General features: G+C 41.3%; 1 protein-coding gene across 1 annotated transcript; it reads left to right on the forward strand.

The window, feature by feature from the left end:
* Window positions 1–292: 292 nt before the first annotated feature.
* On the forward strand, window positions 293–27,913 carry LOC124277012. Its single transcript, XM_046712665.1, has 20 exons — window positions 293–425; window positions 10,533–10,742; window positions 10,933–11,130; window positions 11,695–11,898; window positions 12,631–12,834; window positions 14,235–14,415; window positions 16,737–16,869; window positions 19,245–19,355; window positions 19,982–20,162; window positions 20,285–20,519; window positions 21,040–21,208; window positions 21,842–21,947; window positions 22,931–23,137; window positions 23,466–23,582; window positions 24,179–24,438; window positions 24,755–24,889; window positions 25,433–25,533; window positions 26,351–26,453; window positions 26,928–27,014; window positions 27,346–27,913. The coding sequence occupies exons 1-20, from the start codon at window positions 293–295 to the stop codon at window positions 27,526–27,528; spliced, it is 3,258 nt and encodes a 1,085-aa protein (XP_046568621.1). The 3' UTR covers window positions 27,529–27,913.
* Window positions 27,914–27,970: the final 57 nt, after the last annotated feature.

Below are 27,970 nucleotides of genomic sequence, written 5' to 3' on the forward strand. Positions count from 1 at the left end.
TTTCTTCCTCTACTACTTCTTCACTTCTTTTTCTTCTCTTTCTCCTTCCACTCTTCCTCCACTCTAGTTCCTCTAGCTGTCTTTGGGGAAGTATTTTAGTATGGTAAGGTTGGTAACTGCAGGAGTGTATTCATTGTTTAGACATGGATGATGATAATGAATGTATATTCTTGGATACTGGTTTTATCTTCTAAGAACTTAACCATAACATCCGGCATTCTAGGCAGGAGAAATTACCATTTCAAGAGCAAGAATTCTAAGAATGTAAATTTCAGAAACAAATATACATCAGATGAATAACATTTTGTCATTTCAGAACAATGTGAATCCAAGTGTGAACAGCCTGGTTGCAGACTTCAGCAACCAGGCAGACAGCATCTACCAAGTAGCCAGCCTCGCTGGAGCCAGCTCCTCTGACAGTAAACGTATGTAGGCCATGTCTATCTCACATGTAACTCTCAGGGCAAGGTGCAACAGCAAGTGTAGATAATCCATACTTATCTCACCTGTAGCTGTATCAGGGCATGATGCAACAGCAAGTGTAGATAATCCACACCTATCTCACCTGTAGCTGTATCAGTGCAAGATGCAACAGCAAGTGTAGATAATCCACACCTATCTCACCTGTAGCTGTATCAGGACAAGATGCAACAGCAAGTGTAAATACACCACACCTATCTCACCTGTAGCTGTATCAGGGCAAGATGCAACAGCAAGTGTAAATACACCACACCTATCTCACCTGTAGCTGTATCAGGACAAGATGCAACAGCAAGTGTAAATACACCACACCTATCTCACCTGTAGCTGTATCAGGGCAAGATGCAACAGCAAGTGTAAATACACCACACCTATCTCACCTGTAGCTGTATCAGGACAAGATGCAACAGCAAGTGTAAATACACCACACCTATCTCACCTGTAGCTGTATCAGGACAAGATGCAACAGCAAGTGTAAATACACCACACCTATCTCACCTGTAGCTGTATCAGGACAAGATGCAACAGCAAGTGTAAATACACCACACCTATCTCACCTGTAGCTGTCAGGGCAAGGTGCAACAGCAAGTGTAGGTAATCAACACCTATCTCACCTGTAGCTGTATCAGGGCAAGATTCAACAGCAAGTGTAGATACACCACACCTATCTCACCTGTAGCTGTCAGGGCAAGGTGCAACAGCAAGTGTAGGTAATCCACACCTATCTCACCTGTAGCTGTATCAGGGCAAGGTGCAACAGCAAGTGTAGGTAATCCACACCTATCTCACCTGTAGCTGTATCAGGGCAAGATGCAACAGCAAGTGTAAATACACCACACCTATCTCACCTGTAGCTGTCAGGGCAAGGTGCAACAGCAAGTGTAGGTAATCAACACCTATCTCACCTGTAGCTGTATCAGGACAAGATGCAACAGCAAGTGTAAATACACCACACCTATCTCACCTGTAGCTGTATCAGGGCAAGATGCAACAGCAAGTGTAAATACACCACACCTATCTCACCTGTAGCTGTATCAGGACAAGATGCAACAGCAAGTGTAAATACACCACACCTATCTCACCTGTAGCTGTATCAGGGCAAGATGCAACAGCAAGTGTAAATACACCACACCTATCTCACCTGTAGCTGTATCAGGACAAGATGCAACAGCAAGTGTAAATACACCACACCTATCTCACCTGTAGCTGTATCAGGGCAAGATGCAACAGCAAGTGTAAATACACCACACCTATCTCACCTGTAGCTGTATCAGGACAAGATGCAACAGCAAGTGTAAATACACCACACCTATCTCACCTGTAGCTGTCAGGGCAAGGTGCAACAGCAAGTGTAGGTAATCAACACCTATCTCACCTGTAGCTGTATCAGGGCAAGATTCAACAGCAAGTGTAGATACACCACACCTATCTCACCTGTAGCTGTTAGGGCAAGGTGCAACAGCAAGTGTAGGTAATCCACACCTATCTCACCTGTAGCTGTATCAGGGCAAGGTGCAACAGCAAGTGTAGGTAATCCACACCTATCTCACCTGTAGCTGTATCAGGGCAAGATGCAACAGCAAGTGTAAATACACCACACCTATCTCACCTGTAGCTGTCAGGGCAAGGTGCAACAGCAAGTGTAGGTAATCAACACCTATCTCACCTGTAGCTGTATCAGGGCAAGATTCAACAGCAAGTGTAGATACACCACACCTATCTCACCTGTAGCTGTCAGGGCAAGGTGCAACAGCAAGTGTAGGTAATCCACACCTATCTCACCTGTAGCTGTATCAGGGCAAGGTGCAACAGCAAGTGTAGGTAATCCACACCTATCTCACCTGTAGCTGTATCAGGGCAAGATGCAACAGCAAGTGTAAATACACCACACCTATCTCACCTGTAGCTGTATCAGGGCAAGATACAACATCAAGTGTAGATAATCCACACCTATCTCACCTGTAGCTGTATCAGGGCAAGATGCAACAGCAAGTATAGATACACCACACCTATCTCACCTGTAGCTGTATCAGGGCAAGATGCAACAGCAAGTGTAAATACACCACACCTATCTCACCTGTAGCTGTCAGGGCAAGGTGCAACAGCAAGTGTCAAAATACACCACACCTATCTCACCTGTAGCTGTCAGGGCAAGATGCAACAGCAAGTGTAGATAATCCACATCTATCTCACCTGTAGCTGTATCAGGGCAAGATGCAACAGCAAGTGTAGATAATCCACACCTATCTCACCTGTAGCTGTATCAGGACAAGATGCAACAGCAAGTGTAAATACACCACACCTATCTCACCTGTAGCTGTATCAGGGCAAGATGCAACAGCAAGTGTAAATACACCACACCTATCTCAGTTTTCGCTCGTCACACCGAAGGCCCGGGTTCAATTTCCCACATGGGTACAATGTGTGAAGCCCATTGCTGGTGTCCCTTGCCGTTATATTGCTGGAATAATGCTAAAAGCGGAGTAAAACGAAACTCACTCACTCACAGTGGGCTCAAAGTAACATTCAACATTAAGTGCACATCAGAAAAAATGAAATTTTGCCATATTTTTATTTACTGTTGATTGATGTTGACTGACTGACTGAGTTTGGTTTTACGCCGCTTTTAGCAATATTCCAGCAACATCACGGCGGGGGACACCAGAAATGGGCTTCACACATTGTGCCCATGTGGGGATTCGAACCCGGGTCTTCGGCGTGATCGAAAGCCAACGCAGTAGCCATTAGGCTACCCCACCGCCCCTTATTGATGTTGAACATGAGCCTACATTTTACCTTTAGTTCTCTAATAAATCAGTGGTTTTGCAAAAAATATTTTGGATTTTTTGAATAGATTGTAAGTGTCATTTCAGAAAAACATGGAATATGATGTATATAACATAATATGGATAGCAGGAAATGCCAGTAATTTAGTCAACTGAAGCTGACATGTTGCTCATGTTGACCTGTAGGGCCAGGTCACCAAGTGGCTTCATTCACGACCTCATCACTGTCACAAGTTGGTCATAGTATACAGCCAGATAACACATGTAGACTACAGAAGACATCGTATACAGCCAGATAACACATGTAGACTACAGAAGAGAGTCATCATCTCTTGATTATATTTGTAGGGCAGTGATATGAGAGTATTTAAAGAGAACAGTATCTGTGTTATATACGAGTGTTTGATGGGGCCAATATAAATGTTATATTGAAGTGTTTGATGGAGCCAGTATAAGTGTTATATTGAAGTGTTTGATAGAGCCAGTATAAGTGTTATATTGAAGTGTTTGATGGGGCCAGTATAAGTGTTATATTGAAGTGTTTGATAGAGCCAGTATAAGTGTTATATTGAAGTGTTTGATAGAGCCAGTATAAGTGTTATATTGAAGTGTTTGATAGAGCCAGTATAAGTGTTATATTGAAGTGTTTGATAGAGCCAGTATAAGTGTTATATTGAAGTGATTGATGGGTCCAGTATAAGTGTTATATTGAAGTGTTTGATGGAGCCAGTATAAGTGTTATATTGAAGTGTTTGATGGGTCCAGTATAAGTGTTATATTGAAGTGTTTGATGGGTCCAGTATAAGTGTTATATTGAAGTGTTTGATGAGTCCAGTATAAGTGTTATATTGAAGTGTTTGATGGTGCAAGTATAAGTGTTATATTGAAGTGTTTGATGGTGCCAGTATAAGTGTTATATTGAAGTGTTTGATGGTGCCAGTATAAGTGTTATATTGAAGTGTTTGATAGAGCCAGTATAAGTGTTATATTGAAGTGTTTGATGGGGCCAGTTTAAGTGTTATATTGAAGTGTTTGATAGAGCCAGTATCTGTGGTATGTTGAAGTGTTTGATAAGAGAGCCAGTATAAGTGTTATATTGAAGTGTTTGATGGGGCCAGTATAAGTGTTATATTGAAGTGTTTGATAGAGCCAGTATAAGTGTTATATTGAAGTGTTTGATATTGAGCCAGTATAAGTGTTATATTGAAGTGTTTGATAGAGCCAGTATAAGTGTTATATTGAAGTGTTTGATGGGTCCAGTATAAGTGTTATATTGAAGTGTTTGATAGAGCCAGTATAAGTGTTATATTGAAGTGTTTGATGGGGTCAGTGTAAGTGTTATATTGAAGTGTTTGATGGGTCCAGTATAAGTGTTATATTGAAGTGTTTGATGAGTCCAGTATAAGTGTTATATTGAAGTGTTTGATGGTGCAAGTATAAGTGTTATATTGAAGTGTTTGATGGTGCCAGTATAAGTGTTATATTGAAGTGTTTGATGGGGCCAGTATAAGTGTTATATTGAAGTGTTTGATAGAGCCAGTATAAGTGTTATATTGAAGTGTTTGATGGGGTCAGTATAAGTGTTATATTGAAGTGTTTGATAGAGCCAGTATAAGTGTTATGTTGAAGTGTTTGATGGGTCCAGTATAAGTGTTATATTGAAGTGTTTGATAGAGCCAGTATAAGTGTTATATTGAAGTGTTTGATGGGTCCAGTATAAGTGTTATATTGAAGTGTTTGATGGGTCCAGTATAAGTGTTATATTGAAGTGTTTGATGGGTCCAGTATAAGTGTTATATTGAAGTGTTTGATGGTGCAAGTATAAGTGTTATATTGAAGTGTTTGATGGGGCCAGTATAAGTGTTATGTTGAAGTGTTTGATGGGGCCAGTTTAAGTGTTATATTGAAGTGTTTGATAGAGCCAGTATAAGTGTTATATTGAAGTGTTTGATGGGGTCAGTATAAGTGTTATGTTGAAGTGCTTCATAGAGCCAGTATAAGTGTTATATTGAAGTGTTTGATGGGGTCAGTATAAGTGTTATAATAAAGTATTTGATGGGACCAGTGTAAGTGTTATATTGAAGTGTTTCATAGAGCAAGTATAAGTGTTATATTGAAGTGTTTGATGGGGTCAGTGTAAGTGTTATATTGAAGTGTTTGATGGTGCCAGTATAAGTGTTATATTGAAGTGTTTGATGGGTTCAGTATAAGTGTTATATTGAAGTGTTTGATGGTGCCAGTATATGTGTTATATTGAAATGTTTGATAGAGTCAGTATCTGTGTTATATTGAAGTGTTTGATGGGGCCAGTATAAGTGTTATATTGAAGTGTTTGATAGAGCCAGTATAAGTGTTATATTGAAGTGTTTGATAGAGCCAGTATAAGTGTTATATTGAAGTGTTTGATAGAGCCAGTATAAGTGTTATATTGAAGTGTTTGATAGAGCCAGTATAAGTGTTATATTGAAGTGATTGATGGGTCCAGTATAAGTGTTATATTGAAGTGTTTGATGGAGCCAGTATAAGTGTTATATTGAAGTGTTTGATGGGACCAGTATAAGTGTTATATTGAAGTGTTTGAAGGGTCCAGTATAAGTGTTATATTGAAGTGTTTGATGAGTCCAGTATAAGTGTTATATTGAAGTGTTTGATGGTGCAAGTATAAGTGTTATATTGAAGTGTTTGATGGTGCCAGTATAAGTGTTATATTGAAGTGTTTGATGGGGCCAGTATAAGTGTTATATTGAAGTGTTTGATAGAGCCAGTATAAGTGTTATATTGAAGTGTTTGATGGGGCCAGTTTAAGTGTTATATTGAAGTGTTTGATGGAGCCAGTATCTGTGGTATGTTGAAGTGTTTGATAGAGCCAGTATAAGTGTTATATTGAAGTGTTTGATGGGGCCAGTATAAGTGTTATATTGAAGTGTTTGATAGAGCCAGTATAAGTGTTATATTGAAGTGTTTGATAGAGCCAGTATAAGTGTTATATTGAAGTGTTTGATAGAGCCAGTATAAGTGTTATATTGAAGTGTTTGATGGGTCCAGTATAAGTGTTATATTGAAATGTTTGATAGAGCCAGTATAAGTGTTATATTGAAGTGTTTGATGGGGTCAGTGTAAGTGTTATATTGAAGTGTTTGATGGGTCCAGTATAAGTGTTATATTGAAGTGTTTGATGAGTCCAGTATAAGTGTTATATTGAAGTGTTTGATGGTGCAAGTATAAGTGTTATATTGAAGTGTTTGATGGTGCCAGTATAAGTGTTATATTGAAGTGTTTGATGGTGCCAGTATAAGTGTTATATTGAAGTGTTTGATAGAGCCAGTATAAGTGTTATATTGAAGTGTTTGATGGGGTCAGTATAAGTGTTATATTGAAGTGTTTGATAGAGCCAGTATAAGTGTTATGTTGAAGTGTTTGATGGGTCCAGTATAAGTGTTATATTGAAGTGTTTGATAGAGCCAGTATAAGTGTTATATTGAAGTGTTTGATGGGTCCAGTATAAGTGTTATATTGAAGTGTTTGATGGGTCCAGTATAAGTGTTATATTGAAGTGTTTGATGGGTCCAGTATAAGTGTTATATTGAAGTGTTTGATGGTGCAAGTATAAGTGTTATATTGAAGTGTTTGATGGGGCCAGTATAAGTGTTATGTTGAAGTGTTTGATGGGGCCAGTTTAAGTGTTATATTGAAGTGTTTGATAGAGCCAGTATAAGTGTTATATTGAAGTGTTTGATGGGGTCAGTATAAGTGTTATGTTGAAGTGCTTCATAGAGCCAGTATAAGTGTTATATTGAAGTGTTTGATGGGGTCAGTATAAGTGTTATAATAAAGTATTTGATGGGACCAGTGTAAGTGTTATATTGAAGTGTTTCATAGAGCAAGTATAAGTGTTATATTGAAGTGTTTGATGGGGTCAGTGTAAGTGTTATATTGAAGTGTTTGATGGTGCCAGTATAAGTGTTATATTGAAGTGTTTGATGGGTCCAGTATAAGTGTTATATTGAAGTGTTTGATGGTGCCAGTATATGTGTTATATTGAAATGTTTGATAGAGTCAGTATCTGTGTTATATTGAAGTGTTTGATGGGGCCAGTATAAGTGTCATATTGAAGTGTTTGATGGGGCCAGTATAAGTGTTATATTGAAGTGTTTGATGATGCCAGTATTAGTGTTACATCGAAGTGTTTGATGGGGCCAATATAAGTTTTATGTTGAAGTGTTGGATAGAGCCAGCATAAGTGTTATATTGAAGTGTTTGATGGAGCCAGTTTAAGTGTTATATTGAAGTGTTTGATGGGTCCAGTATAAGTGTTATATTGAAGTGTTTGATGGGTCCAGTATAAGTGTTATATTGAAGTGTTTGATGGAGCCAGTTTAAGTGTTATATTGAAGTGTTTGATGGGTCCAGTATAAGTGTTATATTGAAGTGTTTGATGGGTCCAGTATAAGTGTTATATTGAAGTGTTTGATGGTGCCAGTATAAGTGTTATATTGAAGTGTTTGATGGTGCCAGTTTAAGTGTTATATTGAAGTGTTTGATGGTGCCAGTATAAGTGTTATATTGAAGTGTTTGATGGGGTCTGTATAAGTGTTATATTGAAGTGTTTGATGGAGCCAGTATAAGTGTTATATTGAAGTGTTTGATGGAGCCAGTATAAGTGTTATATTGAAGTGTTTGATGGGATCCTTGATTGAAACTGTTGGTCTAGTGGATGAATCTTACAGTATTCACCTGTATGTAGAGTCACATCCTAGGATAAATTACGGTTTGTTTGAATCCCAAATTCATCCTGAGGTTCATTCTTGTGGTAAATGGTTTAGAGCCTTGTCACTACTGGCTTTCCCCCAACATATGGTGGGCATGTCACAGTGTACCTGGAATAAATATGAAAGATATATACGACCTATAGAGCTACCAGATCATGAGTTTGTCAACTTGCTCTTATTTATGGAGACAGTAAATATGAACTCATGTGCACGTATTTATGTTGGTCAGATTTATAGGTCATCTACACAGATCAGCAGTCCGTCGGTACAGTTGTGACCCACTGGTCGAACGATCCATGTCCTTACGTGGGTGGATTTATCTGGAATCATGTAATATCAGGACCAGGGTCAGCTGTGTCTGTATCTGGGCCGCTGTATCTACATTCTTTTAGTGGTGCAGTCCAGGGATACAGATTCCCCAAACTAGGGCACATTTTATAGCAATAATAATAATAATGAAAATGTAGTCTGTATTATGCTTTTCCATGCTCAATATCATGTTCCAATCGCAGCCCAGGAAAGTTCATCGTTATGGAAGAGACAGGACTTTTAGAGTAGTGCTGAAGGTTGTGTAGGCTGTAGACATACAGAGCTCAATGGGGAGACTCTTCACTTCTCAGTCCACCTTTGCCTAAAGTTGTTTACTTGTTTCCTTTGTCATTTTCATGACATTCTTTCACTTAGTAGCTGTCTATGACAATTACAAAGTCACTGTAATTGAAACTATTGAAATTGGGTGCATTTGTAGTTTCTGAGCTCAACATGTATGTTCCTGTTTTTGCTATGTTATTTAAGAAATACAGTTCGCTCTACCACCATGTATAGTGTAATAAAACACACTTTTGCCCTGAACTATTATAGTTAAAGCACGAGGACGCCTTCTCGTTGCTTTAACTATAATAGTTCAGGGCGAAGAAAGTGTGTTTTATTACACTATATACATGGTGGTAGCCGAACTGTATTTCTTTCTAAGATGCCAAATTTAATACTTTCTAAGGATAATTACGATTAATTTAAGGCAGAAAACAAGCGGCGGTGTCGGTGACCTAAATTAAGAATCCTCGCACACAGGGCTAACTGTACGCTGTTCTATTGATGTGTCTGCTCCCCTCGTTAAGACTTTATAACGTTACCAGAAAAACAAATGATAAACAGTTTGATGACGGTTTACGTTTCGATTAAATATCTTCTCTAAATTATTTTAATTACATCTGTGATTAACGTAAACCATGTGAGCGTCGCATTTCTACTACCAACGTATGTTTAGATCAGTACATCCAGACGAAGCTGAGTTTTCAAGCGACATTCCACGATTGCATTGTGTGAATGTAAACATTGCGAACGTTACCGTGTCGCTGAAAACTTGTGAGTCGAATTGAGACATTGAAAACGTCAGAAAACATAACCGTATTGTTTCCACCAGTGATGTTAGGTGAGTGAAGCAACTGCAAACCAAGAAACGGGATGCAACGCAGTAGTTTACTGTAGGAGGCTATACGAGGCGATGACAACTGACATGCATCGTGACGTCGCTTACATTGTGACGTAATGTAAAATGGTTCGATTACGAGGGGGCACACTAGAATGGCGCAGTGACGGGATAACGTCATTCAATTGTTACGTCATCAAAAAACTATACCTTTATTGTCCGATAATGTATGTTTTTTTCGATTGTTCTAACCGCTAGGCATCTTAGAATTGTTGTTATTTGGCCCTCATCTCTGGAACAATCTTCCATCTCACCTCAGAACACAACCAGATTTAGCTGTATTTAAATCAAATCTAAAGACGTGTCTCTTTGCTGAAGCACTTGAACTCTATGTGATATCTAGACCATCTTAGAGCCAAAGCACCTTTGAGCAGTTTACAGATATTGGCACTATACAAGTATTTGTATGTATGTATGATGTATGTTAAACTGCATTGGTCATGCTCTCAAGTCCTGTCAACATCAGTATTTGCTTCTGTAAATGTCCCTCTATGATGACCTCATATTTGGTTTTGTTTGTCAGATTTTACTGTTAGGTGTTTCAAATTTGTAGAAAATATATTTGAGTATCAACTTTTGTTCAGTGGCCTTGAGACACATTGCTGTCGCACATAGATAGCTTATACATAATTCTTCACTTGTGCTTTAATTTGAAGTGGAGTGAATGATCTGTGCTGCTCTCAGATATTGTAAATGGGATGTAAGTGTTTGTGTTGATCGAACAAACTTGTACCTGCATGAGCAATGTCCCTGGTAGTTTGGATATAACACACAATCACCCAGGTCATACATTGCTTTCTTCTGAACATGGTCAACTCTCAGGAATGCCAGAACAATTAGGCCCTATTCTAAGTCAGAAGGGCTATCAGCCAAAATGCAAACCATGTTCGTTGTTTAACGTGTTGAATACAGCTGCAAGTGAGTTGATCGAGACATGAGGCTCTAGTGTAGCAACGTTACTGAAGTCATTCCTGCTTTCGCCAATCAGATAACTTTTCTCTGTTGCAGGTGTGAGGGTTATCCGTGCCTCTGTGTACTATCTTGAAAGAGTTGACCCTGACATTGTTCCATCAATCAAGGCAGTTGCCAGGCAACCAACAAACATGGCTGCCCTGAGAAACTTAAAGTTATTGGTAAAGGGCTGGAAGGAAGAGTTATCTGCTCTTGTAGAAGTTCTGGATGAAATGGTGGACCCAGAGCTGTTCATAGAAGTATCAGGTATTTGCATGCAGCCTTGTGACATTTTTGGGTAGATCTTTAATGTACCAGCAGCTGATTCAAATCTTGGGTGAATAAATGTTGAATGTCAACTCAACTCTACCTTTTCTACACTGTCAATTATCTAGTTAAATCAAAGAAATCACGTAGTATCACAACCTGACACACTGATGTCTGTTCTGTCAATCAGAGTTAAAGATAAGTGAGGACATATCGGCAGTGCGTGGGTTCCTCCTGGAGGCGGACCAAGATGGCAGCACCGAGGCCATCTCCCGCGTGTTCCATCGCACCAGGCGCGTTATGCAGATAGCCCAATCGGTGGTGGACCACAACACCGATGCCATCTACAGGAACGGTCTGCTCGTCTTTGTCAGAAAGCTCCAACAAGGTGGGTATATTGTGGGCAACTTGGCAATAGCTGGAATATATTTCTTGGTTTATGGATTTACTGACTCAATGTTCTTCAATACCAATTCTCAACAGACATATCACATGCCCCAAAATATTTTGTGATTGCTAAGTGAAAAGATCAACGGCTGTAAAATGATGGCAAGAAGCTCAGCTAGATGTTTAACTCAGCCAGTCATAGCTGATGTCGTCGATACACACTGGTGAAAGAAAATCTCAGGTGTGTTCACATTAATGTGAACTAGACGTTGTACATACTGGACTTATAAGAACTGTTTCTTACATATACCACTCAAAACATGTCAAGGACCACATGATTCCTTTATGTTACCATGCAATGCCACTGATGTTTAACTCCATGACAGATTTTACACCATTAGCTGGTCCTTAACATTTTTAGTAGTGTATTTGAACATGAGTCATCCTTGGATCCAAATTGTTTGTTTTTTATGAGATGTACATGAGGTACATATAGACATATGATAAAACTCTGAGGGTCACAGAAGTGGCTCTCCTCATACCTCGTGTCAATGTTTTGGTTTAGCTGAATCCATCACCAAAGAGGCCCAGAGGTACCTACTGCGGGACTTCCACAACCTGAGTCTCCAGGAGACCTTCCTGAAGCACCTGCATCTACTGAAGGGGTTCGTGCAGCAGGTGAAGGAGGGGCTGTCGGCGGACAACCACCCAGACATCTCCAGCCCTGCCAGGATGGATGTGTACCGGAAAAAGAGGCTGAGGCTCTCTGGTAGGAGCAGTTCCATGGGTGATGAAAAGGGTCATCATGTTGTCATGGTGATGGAGTTGTCATACTTATTGAGTGATCACGGTTATTGAGTTGTCATTGATCTTGAATTGAACAAAGTCAGCGAGCCTAAACATCTGATGACAAGGATATGTTGCTGAAGACCAGTTCTAGCCCAAATGTTCAAGGGTAATTTGCTAAGTCCTCCATGAATGTTGTTTGAGAGATCATCTTTGCAGAATTTCTGCTCTTGTAGATTTGGTTCACATAGCGCTTGAACAATACAACTTCAGCACAATCCAACGATCCTGAAGTGGGCATATTTACTTGTTTATTGTACGATGAGTAATGTCAGAATGAAGTGTAAACACTAAGTCACATCATTGTCTTCATTACTTACGACATTAAGTTAGATATTTGACTTAGCGAACACTAAGAGACATAACCCAGTTCAGGGCTTTTCAGAAAAGGGTTGAATAGCTCACTGGGCTGAGTGTCAACTTATTATGGAGTTGGGCCATGATTGATCTCCATTGTGACACAAGAAAACCATACTGACTTATGAGACAGCTATTGTGCTGAGGCTAACTCTGAGAATGCTCTTCATGATACAGTTAAACCTCAAGCAACAAACAAAACATAATTATGGATATGTCAAAAGATGTCCATTAAAATTAATTTTCTTTTTTCTTTCTTTCTTTTTTTTTTATATATTTTTTTAAAATTTTTTATCAGGCTCAAAAATAAACAAACCACCCAGCAAAAGGCGCAGTCATTCACATCAACTGTCAAGTTACCATCCCTCCTCAAAGTCCGGCAAGGTCCAGGCTTCCAGGTCATCCAATGAGAAACAAGCATCAAAAACAGCAAAACGTGTCTCACCAGGCAAAGACAGACAACAGAAACAAGTCCTGTCCACGGAGGAGACGCCTGCTTCAGGTAACAACCATACTTTTATAAATGGAATGTTGTTTACTAAAGCGACTGGATTTGAATGGTACATGGATGGAGTAATAAGTACATCTTTCATATTGAGTAGGATCCCTGGTGGGTCAGTTGTCTAGGGGGGGCGCTATATTTCAATATGCCCCATTGTGTCTCTAAGCTGTAAGTCATGTGCTAGTCATGGGTTCAAATCCAATATTTATGCTGATCCTTGATCTGTAAACACCATACCTTTTGTAGGTTTCACTAAAGTGGTAAATATGTAAGATCTGCATAATGTCTGTCTGACACTGACAATAGCCGATGCATAATGTTTGTACAAGAATGGTTACAAGTATGTACCATAACAATTTATTGGTGAACATGTAACATACTTTAATGCAATTGTTAATACATATGGATGTGACCGCCTCCGTGGTGTAGTGGTTAGAGCGTCCACCCGGAGAGCGGAAGGTCGCGGGTTCGATCCCCGACCGCGCCATACCAAAAGACGTTAAAATATGGTACTTGTTGGTCCCTGCCTGGCACTCGGCATTAATGGGTACAACAAGGATTGGTCGGCTCGGAGTCAGTATAATGTGTCTGATTGGGGTAGTCATGCTTCACTGGGGCGGTGGGGCAGCCTAATGGTTAAAGCGTTGGCTCGTCACGCCGAAGACCCGGGTTCGAATCCCCACATGTGCACAATGTGTGAAGCCCATTTCTGGTGTCCCCCGCCGTGATGTTGCTGGAATATTGCTTAAAAATACCAAACTCTGTCAGTCAGTCAGTCATGCTTCACTGCGGCATGGTATCTCAGTCGGCTAGCACTATAGAACCAGCTTCAGTCTGGGCTAGTACAAGCAGCCGCACATACACATACACACGCATGCACGTCGTCATATGAGCGAAATATTCTCAAGCACGACGTAAAACCCAATTTCACCTCACCTCACATATGGATGTTTGTTTGTTTTGGGACATAACAGGTATAGCCCACTGCTGATGTTGATTGGATGATAGCAACGATACTTCAAAATTAGACTTGAAGTAGTCCACTATTTGTTTGTATTTGATACAGTTTTGTTTGTTTGTTGTTTACCCCTGCACTAGGCAATATGGTAGCAGTCTGCCAAAAATCAAGTCTGGACCAGACAATCCAGTGATCAACAGCATGAGCATTGATCTATGCAATTGGGAACCGATGACATGTGTCAACTTAACCTGACCACCCAAGGCTCTTACAACAAGTATGGATTGCTGAAGTCCAATTCTAACCCAGATCTTCATGGGTTATTCGATACAGAGGATCACTACATGCTATTTTGATATCAATGGTCTGCTTGTTTGGGTAGATAGGGGTCTTTGTGACTTTTGTTTCTGATATTGTCATTTAAGCTAGGTGCTTGTTGCAGGTAGCCTTGGAGTGAAGATGTCTGACATTCGTCTGGTGGCGAAGCAGTTTGTGTCAGCTGCCGTGGCTGGAGATAAGCAGCGGGTCAATGTGCTGACATCTGACCTCCTTGGTTGGACCAATCACATCTTAGATGCTGCACAGAGCTTGACCAATCATTGCACAGAGCTTGAACACAAGGAGTGAGCATTAATTACCATGGTTACAGAATTGTCATTTTTAAACATAAATAGTTATCAATGTTGTTCATTAGTTGGTTTACAGATTATTTTCATGAAGTCTTTCTTAAGGTCAGAACAGAAATAAGATTTGAACTTTTACCCTTTCTTTTACAGAGAATAACAAATCAGCCTCCTGAGCAAACAGTTCACATACTGTAACCTTAGGTCATATACTTTTTCAATATTTGATCAGTGAATCTGCTTAAATTGAAAAGGAAAATTTTATAATGCAAACTTTTCCAAACATGACTTAAATAACAAGACTGAGGCTACAAATTACCTGATACTTCACCCATGATATACAGCTACCTTTCTGTAGAAGAAACAAGAAATATGAAATGGCTCCTTTTTCTTCCAGCAGTTGTAAACCAGACAAGTATAATACAGTGTGTTCAAAGTGTTGAAAACATGGATGTAGTTGCTAGTTGAAAGAAACTAAATGGCTTTCCAGGATATGAATATTACTGTGTACTTCATACTTAATGTATCAAGCCTTTGTGTGTCGTTAATTTGTGTCCAAGGGTGTTGTGTCATCTCCTGTCTCTGTCCACTGTGTTGTTGATGTGTTGTTGACTTGTGTTGTTGATATGTTGTTGACTTGTGTCCAAGGGTGTTGTGTCATCTCCAGCATCTGTCCACTGTGTTGTTGATGTGTTGTTGACTTGTGTCCAAGGGTGTTGTGTCATCTAGAGTCTCTGTCCACTGTGTTGTTGATGTGTTGTTGACTTGTGTCCAAGGGTGTTGTGTCATCTCCAGTCTCTGTCCACTGTGTTGTTGATGTGTTGTTGACTTGTGTCCAAGGGTGTTGTGTCATCTCCAGCATCTGTCCACTGTGTTGTTGATGTGTTGTTGACTTGTGTCCAAGGGTGTTGTGTCATCTAGAGTCTCTGTCCACTGTGTTGTTGATGTGTTGTTGACTTGTGTCCAAGGGTGTTGTGTCATCTCCAGTCTCTGTCCACTGTGCTGTTGATGTGTTGTTGACTTGTGTCCAAGGGTGTTGTGTCATCTCCAGTCTCTGTCCACTGTGTTGTTGATGTGTTGTTGACTTGTGTCCAAGGGTGTTGTGTCATCTCCAGTTTCTGTCCACTGTGTTGTTGATGTGTTGTTGACTTGTGTCCAAGGGTGTTGTGTCATCTCCAGCCTCTATCCACTGTGTTGTTGATGTGTTGTTGACTTGTGTCCAAGGGTGTTGTGTCATCTCCAGCCTCTATCCACTGTGTTGTTGATGTGTTGTTGACTTGTGTCCAAGGGTGTTGTGTCATCTCCAGTCTCTGTCCACTGTGTTGTTGATGTGTTGTTGACTTGTGTCCAAGGGTGTTGTGTCATCTTCAGTCTCTGTCCACTGTGTTGTTGATGTGTTGTTGACTTGTGTCCAAGGGTGTTATGTCATCTCCTGCCTCTATCCACTGTGTTGTTGATGTGTTGTTGATTTGAGTCCAAGGGTGTTGTGTCATCTCCAGTCTCTGTCCACTGTGTTGTTGATATGTTGTTGACTTGTGTCCAAGGCTGTTGTGTCATCTCCAGTCTCTGTCCACTGTGTTGTTGATATGTTGTTGATTTGTGTCCAAGGGTGTTGTGTCATCTCCAGTCTCTGTCCACTGTGTTGTTGATGTGTTGTTGACTTGTATCCAAGGGTGTTGTGTCATCTAGAGTCTCTGTCCACTGTGTTGTTGATGTGTTGTTGCCTTGTGTCCAAGGGTGTTGTGTCATCTCCAGTCTCTGTCCACTGTGTTGTTGATGTGTTGTTGACTTGTGTCCAAGGGTGTTGTGTCATCTGGAGTCTCTGTCCACTGTGTTGTTGATGTGTTGTTGACTTGTGTCCAAGGGTGTTGTGTCATCTAGAGTCTCTGTCCACTGTGTTGTTGATGTGTTGTTGACTTGTGTCCAAGGGTGTTGTGTCATCTCCAGTCTCTGTCCACTGTGTTGTTGATGTGTTGTTGACTTGTGTCCAAGGGTGTTGTGTCATCTCCAGCATCTGTCCACTGTGTTGTTGATGTGTTGTTGACGTGCTTCCAAGGGTGTTGTGTCATCTCCAGTCTCTGTCCACTGTGTTGTTGATGTGTTGTTGACTTGTGTCCAAGGGTGTTGTGTCATCTAGAGTCTCTGTCCACTGTGTTGTTGATGTGTTGTTGACTTGTGTCCAAGGGTGTTGTGTCATCTCCAGTCTCTGTCCACTGTGTTGTTGATGTGTTGTTGACTTGTGTCCAAGGGTGTTGCCACATTCCATTCATTGTGGAAGTGTTGTTGATGTATGATGAAGCATCATGATATGTTGTCCTCAGGGAGATCGAGCGGCTGTGTGGAGAGCTAGATCAGCTCGCACCGGAGACTATCAACAAGGCCAAGTATGTTGTGGCCGGGGACATCAGCGAGGTGGCCAATCTGCAGCACACAGCTGATGCATGGGCCGATAAGGTGAGCTATATACTAGACTCTATTTCCTTACACACAACTGATCAAAGAGCTGATCACGTTAGCTATATACTTGGCTGTATACCCCTATACTCAGAACTGATGCCTAGCCTGATAAGAAGAACTAAATACTAGACTCCATGGCTGTGTACTCAGAACTGATGCCTAGCCTGGTAAGGTGAGCTATATTCAAGATTCTGTTACACACAGTGACAGTAGGACTGGTATATATAAAGCTGTGTAAAGTAGGAAAGTAGAAGCACATAAATTAAAGTAGACAGCAATTGATTCCTTCTTATTCTAGTGTATTGACACTGTATTTCTGTATTTTCTTTAGCATTTGCCTATTTATGACTGATTACATGTGTAACTTGTTTTGTTTTAACCAAAATACACACAAAGTCAACGACCTTAAATATGCCAGTTTGTGTATTATTACACTTGTAAATTTACGTACAACTAGACTTATATCAAGACAGTATTGTACAAACAAGTGAACCAGTACGCTACCTGTGATTCTCCCCATGGTTGCTGAAGAGGGTTTACGTAGGTTTGAATGCATGACGTTTGCCAGTCACTGACATCAATTTTGATACCAGCGGCAAATTACTTATATTAAGTGTAATGACGACCTAAATAGTTCAGTGTCCTCAAGTGATGTAGGTAATCTCCGTCTGGGGGATTATCTGCCAGATCGTAATTAATAAAAAGGCAATTAGACAAATAGAGAAAAGAGGATTATGTCCCCTGGGGTAGAAAGTGCTCTATGGATCTCTATGCCAAACAAAAGTAATCTTTTTGATCCATCAGGGATGTCTGATTAATTTCTACACTTGTTTGAGCTTACCTGGGCCATGACGTCAATGTGTATCATACATAATTAGTATTTTTTTCTTCATGTTAATTTCCTGAATCTCATTTCTAGTTTAAAGATTGTTACAGTGGGATAAGAACTCACTCACTCGCACTCACTCACTCACTCACTAAATCCATCTCTCACACATTCACAAACTCTTTCACTCACATTCTCACTCACTCCATCTCTCACACTCACTCCATCACTCACACTCACTCACTCCATCTCTCACACTCTCACTCACTCTTTCATTCACTCAATCCATCTCTCACACATTCACAAACTCTTTCACACTCTCACTCAGTCCATCTCTCACACTCTCACACCATGTCTCACACTCTCACTCACACCATGTCTCACACTCTCACTCCATCTCTCACACTCTCTCACACCATCTCTCACACTCTCACACCATCTCTCACGCTCTCCTCCATCTCTCCTCTCTCTCCTCCATCTCTCCACTCTCCTCCTCCATCTCTCCTCTCTCCTCCATCTCTCACACTCTCACTCCTCTTTCAGCTCTCCTCCATCTCTCTCCTCTCACTCACTCCATCTCTCTCTCCTCCATCTCTCACTCCTCCTCCATCTCTCTCTCACTCCTCCATCTCTCACTCTCCTCCATCTCTCACTCTCTCACCATCTCACCACCTCCACCATCTCTCGGCTCTCCTCCATCTCTCACTCTCCTCCTCCATCTCTCACCTCTCACTCCTCCATCTCTCCTCCTCTCTCCACCATCTCTCACCTCTCACACCATCTCTCTCCTCTCCTCCATCTCACACTCCTCCTCCATCTCTCACCTCCTCCTCCATCTCTCCTCTAACTCCATCTCTCTCCTCTCTCCTCCTCTTTCACTCCTCAATCCATCTCTCACACATTCACAAACTCTTTCACCTCTCCTCCTCCATCTCCTCTCACACCATCTCTCACACTCTCCTCCATCTCTCACCTCTCCTCCATCTCTCACACTCCTCCTCACACCATCTCTCACTCTCACTCCTCCATCTCTCACCTCTCCTCCTCCATCTCTCCTCCTCCTCCTTCATCTCTCACATCTCTCCTCACACCATCTCTCACCTCTCCTCCATCTCTCCTCCATCTCTCACCTCCTCCTCCTCCATCTCTCTCCTCTCCTCCATCTCTCACTCCATCTCTCACTCTCCTCCTCCACCATCTCACCTCTCCTCCATCTCTCCTCCATCTCTCACTCTCCTCACACCATCTCTCCACCTCTCCTCCATCTCTCCTCCATCTCTCACCTCTCCTCCACCACCATCTCTCACCTCTCCTCCATCTCTCCTCCATCTCTCACCTCTCCTCCTCCATCTCTCACCTCTCCTCCTCCATCTCTCCACCTCTCCTCCTCCATCTCTCTCCTCTCACTCACCATCATCTCACCTCTCCTCCATCTCTCACTCACTTCATCTCTCACCTCTCCTCCTCCATCTCTCACTCTCCTCTCACCATCTCTCACCTCTCCTCCATCTCACCTCTCACTCACTCCTCCTCCTCCTGTTTGCAGCTGGACAAAGTCCGAGTCCACCTGGATGTAGCAGTAGACACATGGAAGTCTGTAGCAGACGGCATCCTGGTCGCGATCCAGAGAGGCAGTGTGGACAAGCTCAAGGCAGAGGTGTGTAGTGGAAGTTTAATTTGTTGTGATATCTGAACTTTGAGCAAGTCACAGGGCATACAATACTGAGTACTAGACTCATGTCATTCTAAAGAAATGGGCCAGTTGTATAAAGTGTTGGAATTATGAATTTTCATATACTAGAAACGAATGATCATGGTTCGAGTCCCAGATATGTTCTGAGTATGTTTCAAGCTGTATTAGTGCTCCTACATTTCAACACATTGTAAGACCTGCATGAGTCTCCCCTCCACATCAATTTGACATGCTGTGCTATAACTTAAACACAGCTGATGTTCATGAATGAATGCGTGACAGGCCAGGATATTACTGAAATCATGACCCGTGAAGATTCAAATTAGAAATGGTCTTCAGCAGCCCATGCTTGTCGTAAGAGGTGACATGGGATCAGGTGGTCAGGCTCCCTGCTTTGGGTGGCACATGTCATCGTATGCCAATTGTGTAGGTCGATGCTCATGTTGTTGATCACTGGATTGTCTGGTCCAGACTCAATAACATACCGCCGCCATATAGCTGGAATATTGCTGAGTGCAGCCTTAAACAAAACCTGAAATGGTTATCAATTCAGCATTCACACCACTCCCTCACTCTCTCACTTCTTTCAGATTGCCACCCTAGAGAGCCACCAGGAGGCCCTGGGAAGTCTCCTGTCTTCTGTCAACTCATTTACATCCAGCATTACTCCTGAAACTGAAGCTACCTTGACCTTCCTCAGAGACCAAAGAGATGACCTTGAAAATTTGACCATCACCATGAAAACCACGGCTGACCTCACTCTGCAGACAGGTGAGGAAATAACATCTTGAAAACAGTTTTTGTTCTGTTTGCTGTCTTCATTGTCATACGTGCATCCTTGCATACATCTGGGTTCGTGTGGATGCTTTGTGATATTACCACTTCTCTCACAGGGGATGCAACTGATGTCCGTCTATATCGGAGCCAGCTCGGTCAGCTGTGCCGAGAGTGGGCAGTACTGGTCACATGTGTGTTGTCAAGCCTTCAGATGCTCACGTCCCAGGTGATGGCGCAAGGCTGTATCAAGATTGTTGGACTAGGGGAGGTAACTCTAGACAACACTGACACGGACAACATGAGAGCTGTGGGAGAAAGTGTGAAAGAACTCCTGGACAGTGTTTCTATTGGGTATGATGTGTGGAGATTTAGTTCGTGTTGAAAACAAATTTTGATTATATGTTAAAGTAAAAGTTCTGAACACTAAAATAATTAAAGCACCAGCATGCAAGATAAATCAAAACGATGACTGTATACTGCATTCACCGGAATCAACACTATCACTTACAAAAAGCCTTATCAACCCTTCAAATGGTCTTTGTTGACATCATAATTCTCAGCAGTAATGTTTTCGCTTTAAAATAGTAAAACTCTGGAAGTACTGTTTGCAAGTGTAATGATTTTTCTACATAGCCGTATTTTTGTGTGTTAACCAGAAATTACAAAGTGTCATGTAAACTTCCAACACTTATTAAAATTACATGCCAAATAACATGTGAAGATTTTAGAGCTGTTTTCCATTAAGTTGTATGTTTCGTCATTATTTGAGTGTATGAGAGAACAGAGATACGCCTTTCCTGACGAAACTGACTTTTTTATTTGTGGCAAGGTATTGTGACGTACGTTTTGTACTAATGAATTTTCATTTCAGCAATGAAAATTTGAAATCTCAGTCATTTGAAATCAGCCAATTTCTGGATTCTTCCGTGGAGAAACTCCAGACACCAGGTAGCAGTGCGAGGGAGTTCAGGGACATTCAGGAGTCAGCCATTTACAGCAGTCAACACCACAGACTGGTAATGGCCCTCTGGGTTGCCAAGGTAACACTGGTTACATGTAATGGAAGGGGACAAGTGACGGTACTTTATTTGGGCATTACCTATGTGAAGGCGCTGCCACTGAAGTCAAATGGTGATGAATCTGAAATCTCTAATCATCACGACATAATTCTATGTCCTGTTGACATACACTCGCCCGTTCTCGGTCTGACATGAGGGCTGTGGGGTAGCCCAGTGGTTAAAGCATTTGGCCGTCTCTCTGCATGGGCACAACGCTTTGCCAAAGAACATGTGTGATTCCAAGTGTACAGCTTTTCCTGGCAGGATAAGTTCTGGGCCTAGATTTTCGAAGCTCTCTTAGAGCTAAGATAGTAGTAAGTGCCATACATTAACATTAACTTACGACTTTCTTAGCACTAAGAGAGCTTCGAAAATCTAGGCCCTGATATTGACAAATATTATCCAAGCATGCAGTAGGTTCAGTAGGACTCACTAATCATTCTTATTTCTTTTCAGCTGTTGAGTTTATTCCAATTGTTTAATTGATTTCTTTGTGATCATAATTTCTAGTAACTTGCTATTAAACTTGATGTACTCACTGAGCACAGAGGTATGATATGTTACAATCTATCATAGGGGAGAGAAACTTAGGAAGTGAATGTGCTACTTTTGTAGGTATTAGAAGCTCAACAGCTAGTGAACGACATGACCGCAGACTTACGTCACCCTCTTGAAACGTTTCATACACAAGCACTTGACATACACAGACTTTCTCTCACAGGTGAGATTGTTTAATAATTACTGTCTCTCACAGGTGAAATTGTTATATCATTTCTGTCTCTCACAGGTGAGACTTTTTAATACTTACTGTGTCTCACAGGTGAGACTGTTTAATAATTACTGTCTCTCACAGGTGAGACTGTTAAATAATTAAAGCTTTCGCTCGTCACGCCGAAGACCTGGGTTCTATTCCCCACATGGGTGCAATGTGTGAAGCCAGATTCTCGTGTCCCCCGCTGTGATATTGCTGGAACATTGCTAAAAGCGGCGTAAACCTAAGCCCACTCTCACAGGTGAGATTGTGCATTAATCACCATCTCTCACAGGTGAGATTGTTATATCATTTCTGTCTCTCACAGGTCTTCTTGAAAGCCTCTATGAAATCAAGATGTTTATGAACCAGACTTTATACCCCCTCTATATTTGGTGTTATTAGATGGACAAAGCTGCTGAAATGAGAAACTTTATTGTCCGGTTTCATGTCTACACTCATCAAGATCCAGTGGACCCAACAAAAACCCTTATAATACCCTGTGTGTGCTATTCTTTGTATGCAAGCACATACACTGACTCCATGTTGTAAAGCCTCTGAATCTAAAATTTGGGGGTTGTATAAGGCAATAAGAACTTCTGTTGTCATAAAAGGTGACAAAATGATCAACATTGGTGACTTGGTTTAGTGCGTGTCTGTGTACCTGACACTGTGAATCATTGTTCATTGTATCAGCCACAGAAGTATCTAGTGCAGATTCACTGATTAACAGATCAACTGTTTCCTAAATTTGTCAAAATGTCAAGTTTGGAGACCAATTGGGAATCTAGGTAAGGACAGGTCCCGGTGACCTATTACAGACCACTAAGTGTATCAGATGGTCAGTGTACCCTGAAATCATCGATTTCTCTTGTCCAGGCTGCTTACAGATTTTGTTATATATTTGTAATATTGTGAAACTCCTCACTAATGGGTTCCACATCTGTCACTAGATCCAACATCCACAGCAGAACATAGATCCAACTACCTGTGTGAGGTGAGCAAGATGGCTGCCAACATCAGCATGGTGCAACAGAAGGCCCTCAACGCCATTCAGCTGTCCCCTGACCTGGCCAAAAGGGGTGTGGTCAGGCGGTGCCTGGACGATATTGCTGCTCTTACGCCCCAGGTGCTGGACAAGCTGAAGTCCTATGTGGAAGGTATGTACCACTAAAGTCATCTTGGTGCAAGAACCCAACCCTTTGTTACTCCACATCCCTGCTCCCACCCCCACAATGTGTTAAGCTGGTTGTATTAGAATGAACACTGTGGGTCCACTAGTGGCAGTCTGTTAACCTAGAAGTCAGCTTGTTATTTCTACATGTTCCGGTGTGGCTCTGCGGTGATGACACATTGTGTTGCAGACAGCAGTACAGATGACACATTGTGTTGCAGACAGCAGTACAGATGACACATTGTGTTGCAGACAGCAGTACAGATGACACATTGTGTTGCAGACAGCAGTACAGATGACACATTGTGTTGCAGACAGCAGTACAGATGACACAGAGCAGGAGACTATCATGGTTCAGTGGGCAGCTCTCATGAAGAAACTGACGTTCACTCTCCAGCAGATGCCAGATCTCAGACCCACACTCAACACCGGTTTGTACATCTGGTAGATCTGGTTTGTGAAGTGAAACAACACATCACGTCACTGCATCTCCTGCCATTCATCCCCCGACCCTGATATTGTCGTGAAACTGGCTTCAACAGGAGATATCGCTTTGGGGAAATCAAGCAGTACATTATCACCATTCTTTGTAGACCATTGTGAAATCATCTCAATCATGTGACATCATCAAATGACATCACAATAATATGACATCACAATCAAATGACATCACAGATATCTCTGTCTCTGTAGGTGGTTAATTATACTACTTACACTGGCTGTTACAGTTTACAAACTGCAGATATTTGGAAGAATGATTTTGGATGATTAACAGAATGTACTAATATTTAACTTGACAACACTAATTATGGTGTCACACATGCTCACCTGTTCTGAGCTAGGGTACATTGTTGTACCCAGGTTGTGGCCACCTGTTGATAAAAATTGCTAACCTTGCAGCATACCAACAGTACAATCTCTTTGATGAAAACAATATCCACTCAGTAGGTTGTCAGTAACACTTCCATATAACAGCCAGGTGATACTGTATGCTCTGATCAACAACTGATTGTATTGAAACTTGCAGAAATTGTGAAACTGCTCACAATGGAGCCCAGCAGAAATGGTTTACCCAAGAATATTTCAAAAGAAGTGAGTAAGCCGAAACAGAAGCTCAGAGAGGACATTGAGGACCAACTAGATGCTCCAGGAGGACCACAGACACCTCTGAGGACACAAGGAAACAGGGGACATAATTCTGTCATCGGGACACCATTGCATGGAAGGTCTTTGCATGACGCGCCATTGGTTGGCACCCCTAACCATAAGCCTCTTCGATCTATAATGGTAAGTCTGTTGACATTTCGTACCAGTTGTTTTTTCTCATGGCCTGAAGCATGGGCAAATTTCAGTATTTGTATGGAGTGAAGAGTCCAGAATGTTTGTCCAGTACATTTGTTTCTGGGATATTTATAAAAAAACTAATGTTCTAAAAATGCAAATAGAAAACCATTCATTTGATATGCTGTTCTGAAAAATATTTTATACTTGTGAGTCTTCAATAAGTTGTTATTTTTCTTCCTGTTTGTGAAAATAATAATATGTGTTGAAGCGCGTTGTGAACTTTCTGCTTCCATCAAGGTCCCCCTCTTGTCTGTTACAGTCATCAGCTGTGTATCTTGAGGAAGTCACCAACCAGTGGAACACAGGAGAAAACCAGGTTATTCTGGTTGCCATGGAGATTGTCAAACACACGAAGAACATTGCAGATTTTTGTTTGGGGAAAGGAGAGTTGGAGGTACTTGAGGAGCTGAGACCGAGTCAAGTAATGCACGGTGACTATGAACATAAGCTCTACACTGGAGCAGCACATGCAGTTACGTCGTGGACAACTGGGTGGGGGCAAAATGGTTGTACTGAATTACCATGGTATAGGTAATCCTACGATGTATCTTACCATGTACTAGGAGCAAATGTTTGCCAGTGATTGCACATGAGGATCCTATTTTTTACATGTTGAAGTAAATACAACTCAGCTTGCTCATTTGCTGCCATTTTGTCCTCGATACAGGGGAGGTAACAATGTTAGAGAAAAATCATTTCCCAGGCCAGTCAGTTTCTAAAGGAATGCATCATTTGTGAATGAATTTCTGTGTTGATTTCAATTTGAATTATACAATTTATAATAAAATGTATGTTGTTTCATTCTATATATCTGGAGACAGAAATAATGTTAAATTATGTTTCATACAAAAATATCGTAAAATAATATCAAGCACCTGTTTACTGAAGTTTCTTGCCATCATATATTGCTTTGGTGATACAATCACTTTGGTTTCAGGACACCGCTGGGCTGGTGCATGCCGCCTCTAGTGTGGTGGAGAATGGACGGAAGATGCAGCGCTTCATCCAGGCACTGGCCGACAGTTGTGTCGAAGAGAGGTATATTAGCAGAGCGTGGTGTGATATGATTGGAGAGACATGTAGCCAATGGTAGAGGCATCATGTGGAGTGATGGGGCATATCAAGTCAGTGGCCGACAGCAGTGTGGAAGAGTTACTGTTGATATAATTTCAATATTTGACTGTCCATTTATGCAAGGTGCTTTATTTACTTGTGAAGAATGCAGTTGTTTTGATCTCCCAGAAAACTGCTCCTGTTCGCTTGGATTATCTCTGCCACTCCCATCTTTGTGGTTGTCACCAAATTGAGACATGTCAAAGACCTCTATCACCAGCTGATCACACCTGAGCTGACACACTGTAATATAACTGAAATACAGAAAAAAGCATTCAACCAAATTTACTCACTAATCCCATAAATTAGGAGATAATGCTACTCTGTTTTCAATTTTGCGGTCCGTTATTGTTGATTTAAGACTGCTAAATGTAATTTAAAAACGGAATGTGTTAGCATTTACAAACAAAAGGGTCAACGAGTACATTGTATTCATACATGGTCAATCGGTCACTTTAATTAGCGGTCCTTAAACTGCCATTCAAATACAGTTTTGATGAGCTCTCAGCCAATCAGAATCGAGTATCACACAATGTCGTGCTAGAATGTTAAGTAATTTGTTTTAGAGTCATCATTATTTGAATAAGCTAATATGACTTATATGTTTGTAATCTGTTGATATTGTTCATAGAGATTTTAGTGTAGCAGTTTTTGTTAAAACATCTGTCACACAAACACCAACTTACGATGAGGTGTAAGATGTTCACCTGCTAACAAAACAACACATACCCTGTGATTACAGTGACGCTCGAGACCTGAGAGTGTGTGTGGACAAGATCAGCTCCTTCACCACACAGCTGAACATCATCTGCAGCGTCCTACACAACTCACCCACCACAGCCGAGGTGAGAGACATTCACGGACATAGGGTCTCATGACTGGTGTCGCTGTCACTGTGAAATCATTCTGATAATATACTGCGTAAAAGAAGTTAAGACCATAGTTATTCCTTGCATGTTCTTTAACCTTTTGGAGCAGTATATGTTACTGTAAATCTGTCTGTCAAAGTAATCTAAGTATGATAACAAAAAATTGGATATGCCGGAGACCATTTCTGAAAGAGACAAAGGTAATGGAAATGTAGTCTTTATGGATATGTTGTGGAGTTGAGTGGTTTGAGCACTTGCTTGTCACTATAAGTCTGGGGATGAATTATAACATGTCATGACAGGAAATACTGACTCGCTCACTATGATTTAACACAAAGTGATCTACTCACTGAAACATTTCAAGTATTCTCCATTCTCTGTCAGAGTGATAAGATCGTACTGAGGAATCTACTCACTAAAACATTCTGACTGTTTTCCGTTCTCTGTCAGAGTGATAAGATCGTACTGAGGAACACCAGCAATCTGCTCAAGGCAGTACAGGAGGCTTTCCTGGAGGCAGAGAAGGGCGGAGTCAGAGTGAGTTGGCATGACAACTGACTCTGGTCAAATCTTGCAATGTCCCCTCAGCAATTATTTTTTTGTGTAATATTTTTAATAAGTACCTTTGTTAGAGTCCAGTAAAGGTAGAATTAGTTGGTTATGATGTGTAGTCTCGCTATTTGCAGCTAATTGTGCATAGGAGTTATCACTACCTGTCAATCTTGGTGGGCTTAACTGGTTCAGAAGTCATTATGATGTGACTGCACTCCTAATACTGAATTCAGTGTATAAAAAATAAGAATTCATTTTGTTTAACTTTTAAGTATCCTGTGTGTGATGTTGAAACATTCTGTTATTTCTGTGCCAGGGTTTGTCAGACAAATCTGACCTGGACAGTGATGACGGAGACATCCTGGCTCTTGTAACCGAGTGGCAGACAGCGCTGGTCTTACAGAGGTCGGCCGAGGCAAACACTGCCCCAAGGGATGAGCTGGGTCTGAGACGGGTGGAACAGCATCGGCCGCCATCTCTGGTCCATATTCTACAGTAGCATGGCCCTTTGATCATCATTAGTTTCGGTCCTACAGTATCATTGCTCCAGGAGCAACATTGAAATCCCCATCGTTGGTTCATTTTCAACATTACCATTGCCCCTAGATCAACATCAGCCCTAATCACTGGTCCATATTCTACATATCATTGCCCCTAGAACAACATCAGCCCTTATCACTGGTCCATATTCTACATATCATTGCCCCTAGATCAACATCAGCCCTTATCACTGGTCCGTATTCTACATATCATTGCCCCTAGAACAACATCAGCCCTTATCACTGGTCCATATTCTACATATCATTGCCCCTTGAGCAACATCAGCCCTTATCACTGGTCCGTATTCTACATATCATTGCCCCTAGATCAACATCAGCCCTTATCACTGGTCATTATTATACATATCATTGCCCCTAGATCAACATCAGCCCTTATCACTG

Source organism: Haliotis rubra, unplaced genomic scaffold (assembly GCF_003918875.1).
Source record: "Haliotis rubra isolate DU_JTF1 unplaced genomic scaffold, ASM391887v1 Scf2167, whole genome shotgun sequence".
Lineage (NCBI taxonomy): Eukaryota > Metazoa > Mollusca > Gastropoda > Lepetellida > Haliotidae > Haliotis > Haliotis rubra.

Excerpts from the sequence above, each read along its gene's own strand:
- LOC124277012 (XM_046712665.1), top strand. The coding sequence starts at position 293 with ATGAATAACATTTTGTCATTTCAGAACAATGTGAATCCAAGTGTGAAC. Across the intron at positions 20,163-20,284 it reads TGACCTCACTCTGCAGACAG|GGGATGCAACTGATGTCCGT; the intron begins GTGAGGAAATAA and ends CTTCTCTCACAG. Across the intron at positions 21,948-22,930 it reads ACACAGACTTTCTCTCACAG|ATCCAACATCCACAGCAGAA; the intron begins GTGAGATTGTTT and ends ATCTGTCACTAG.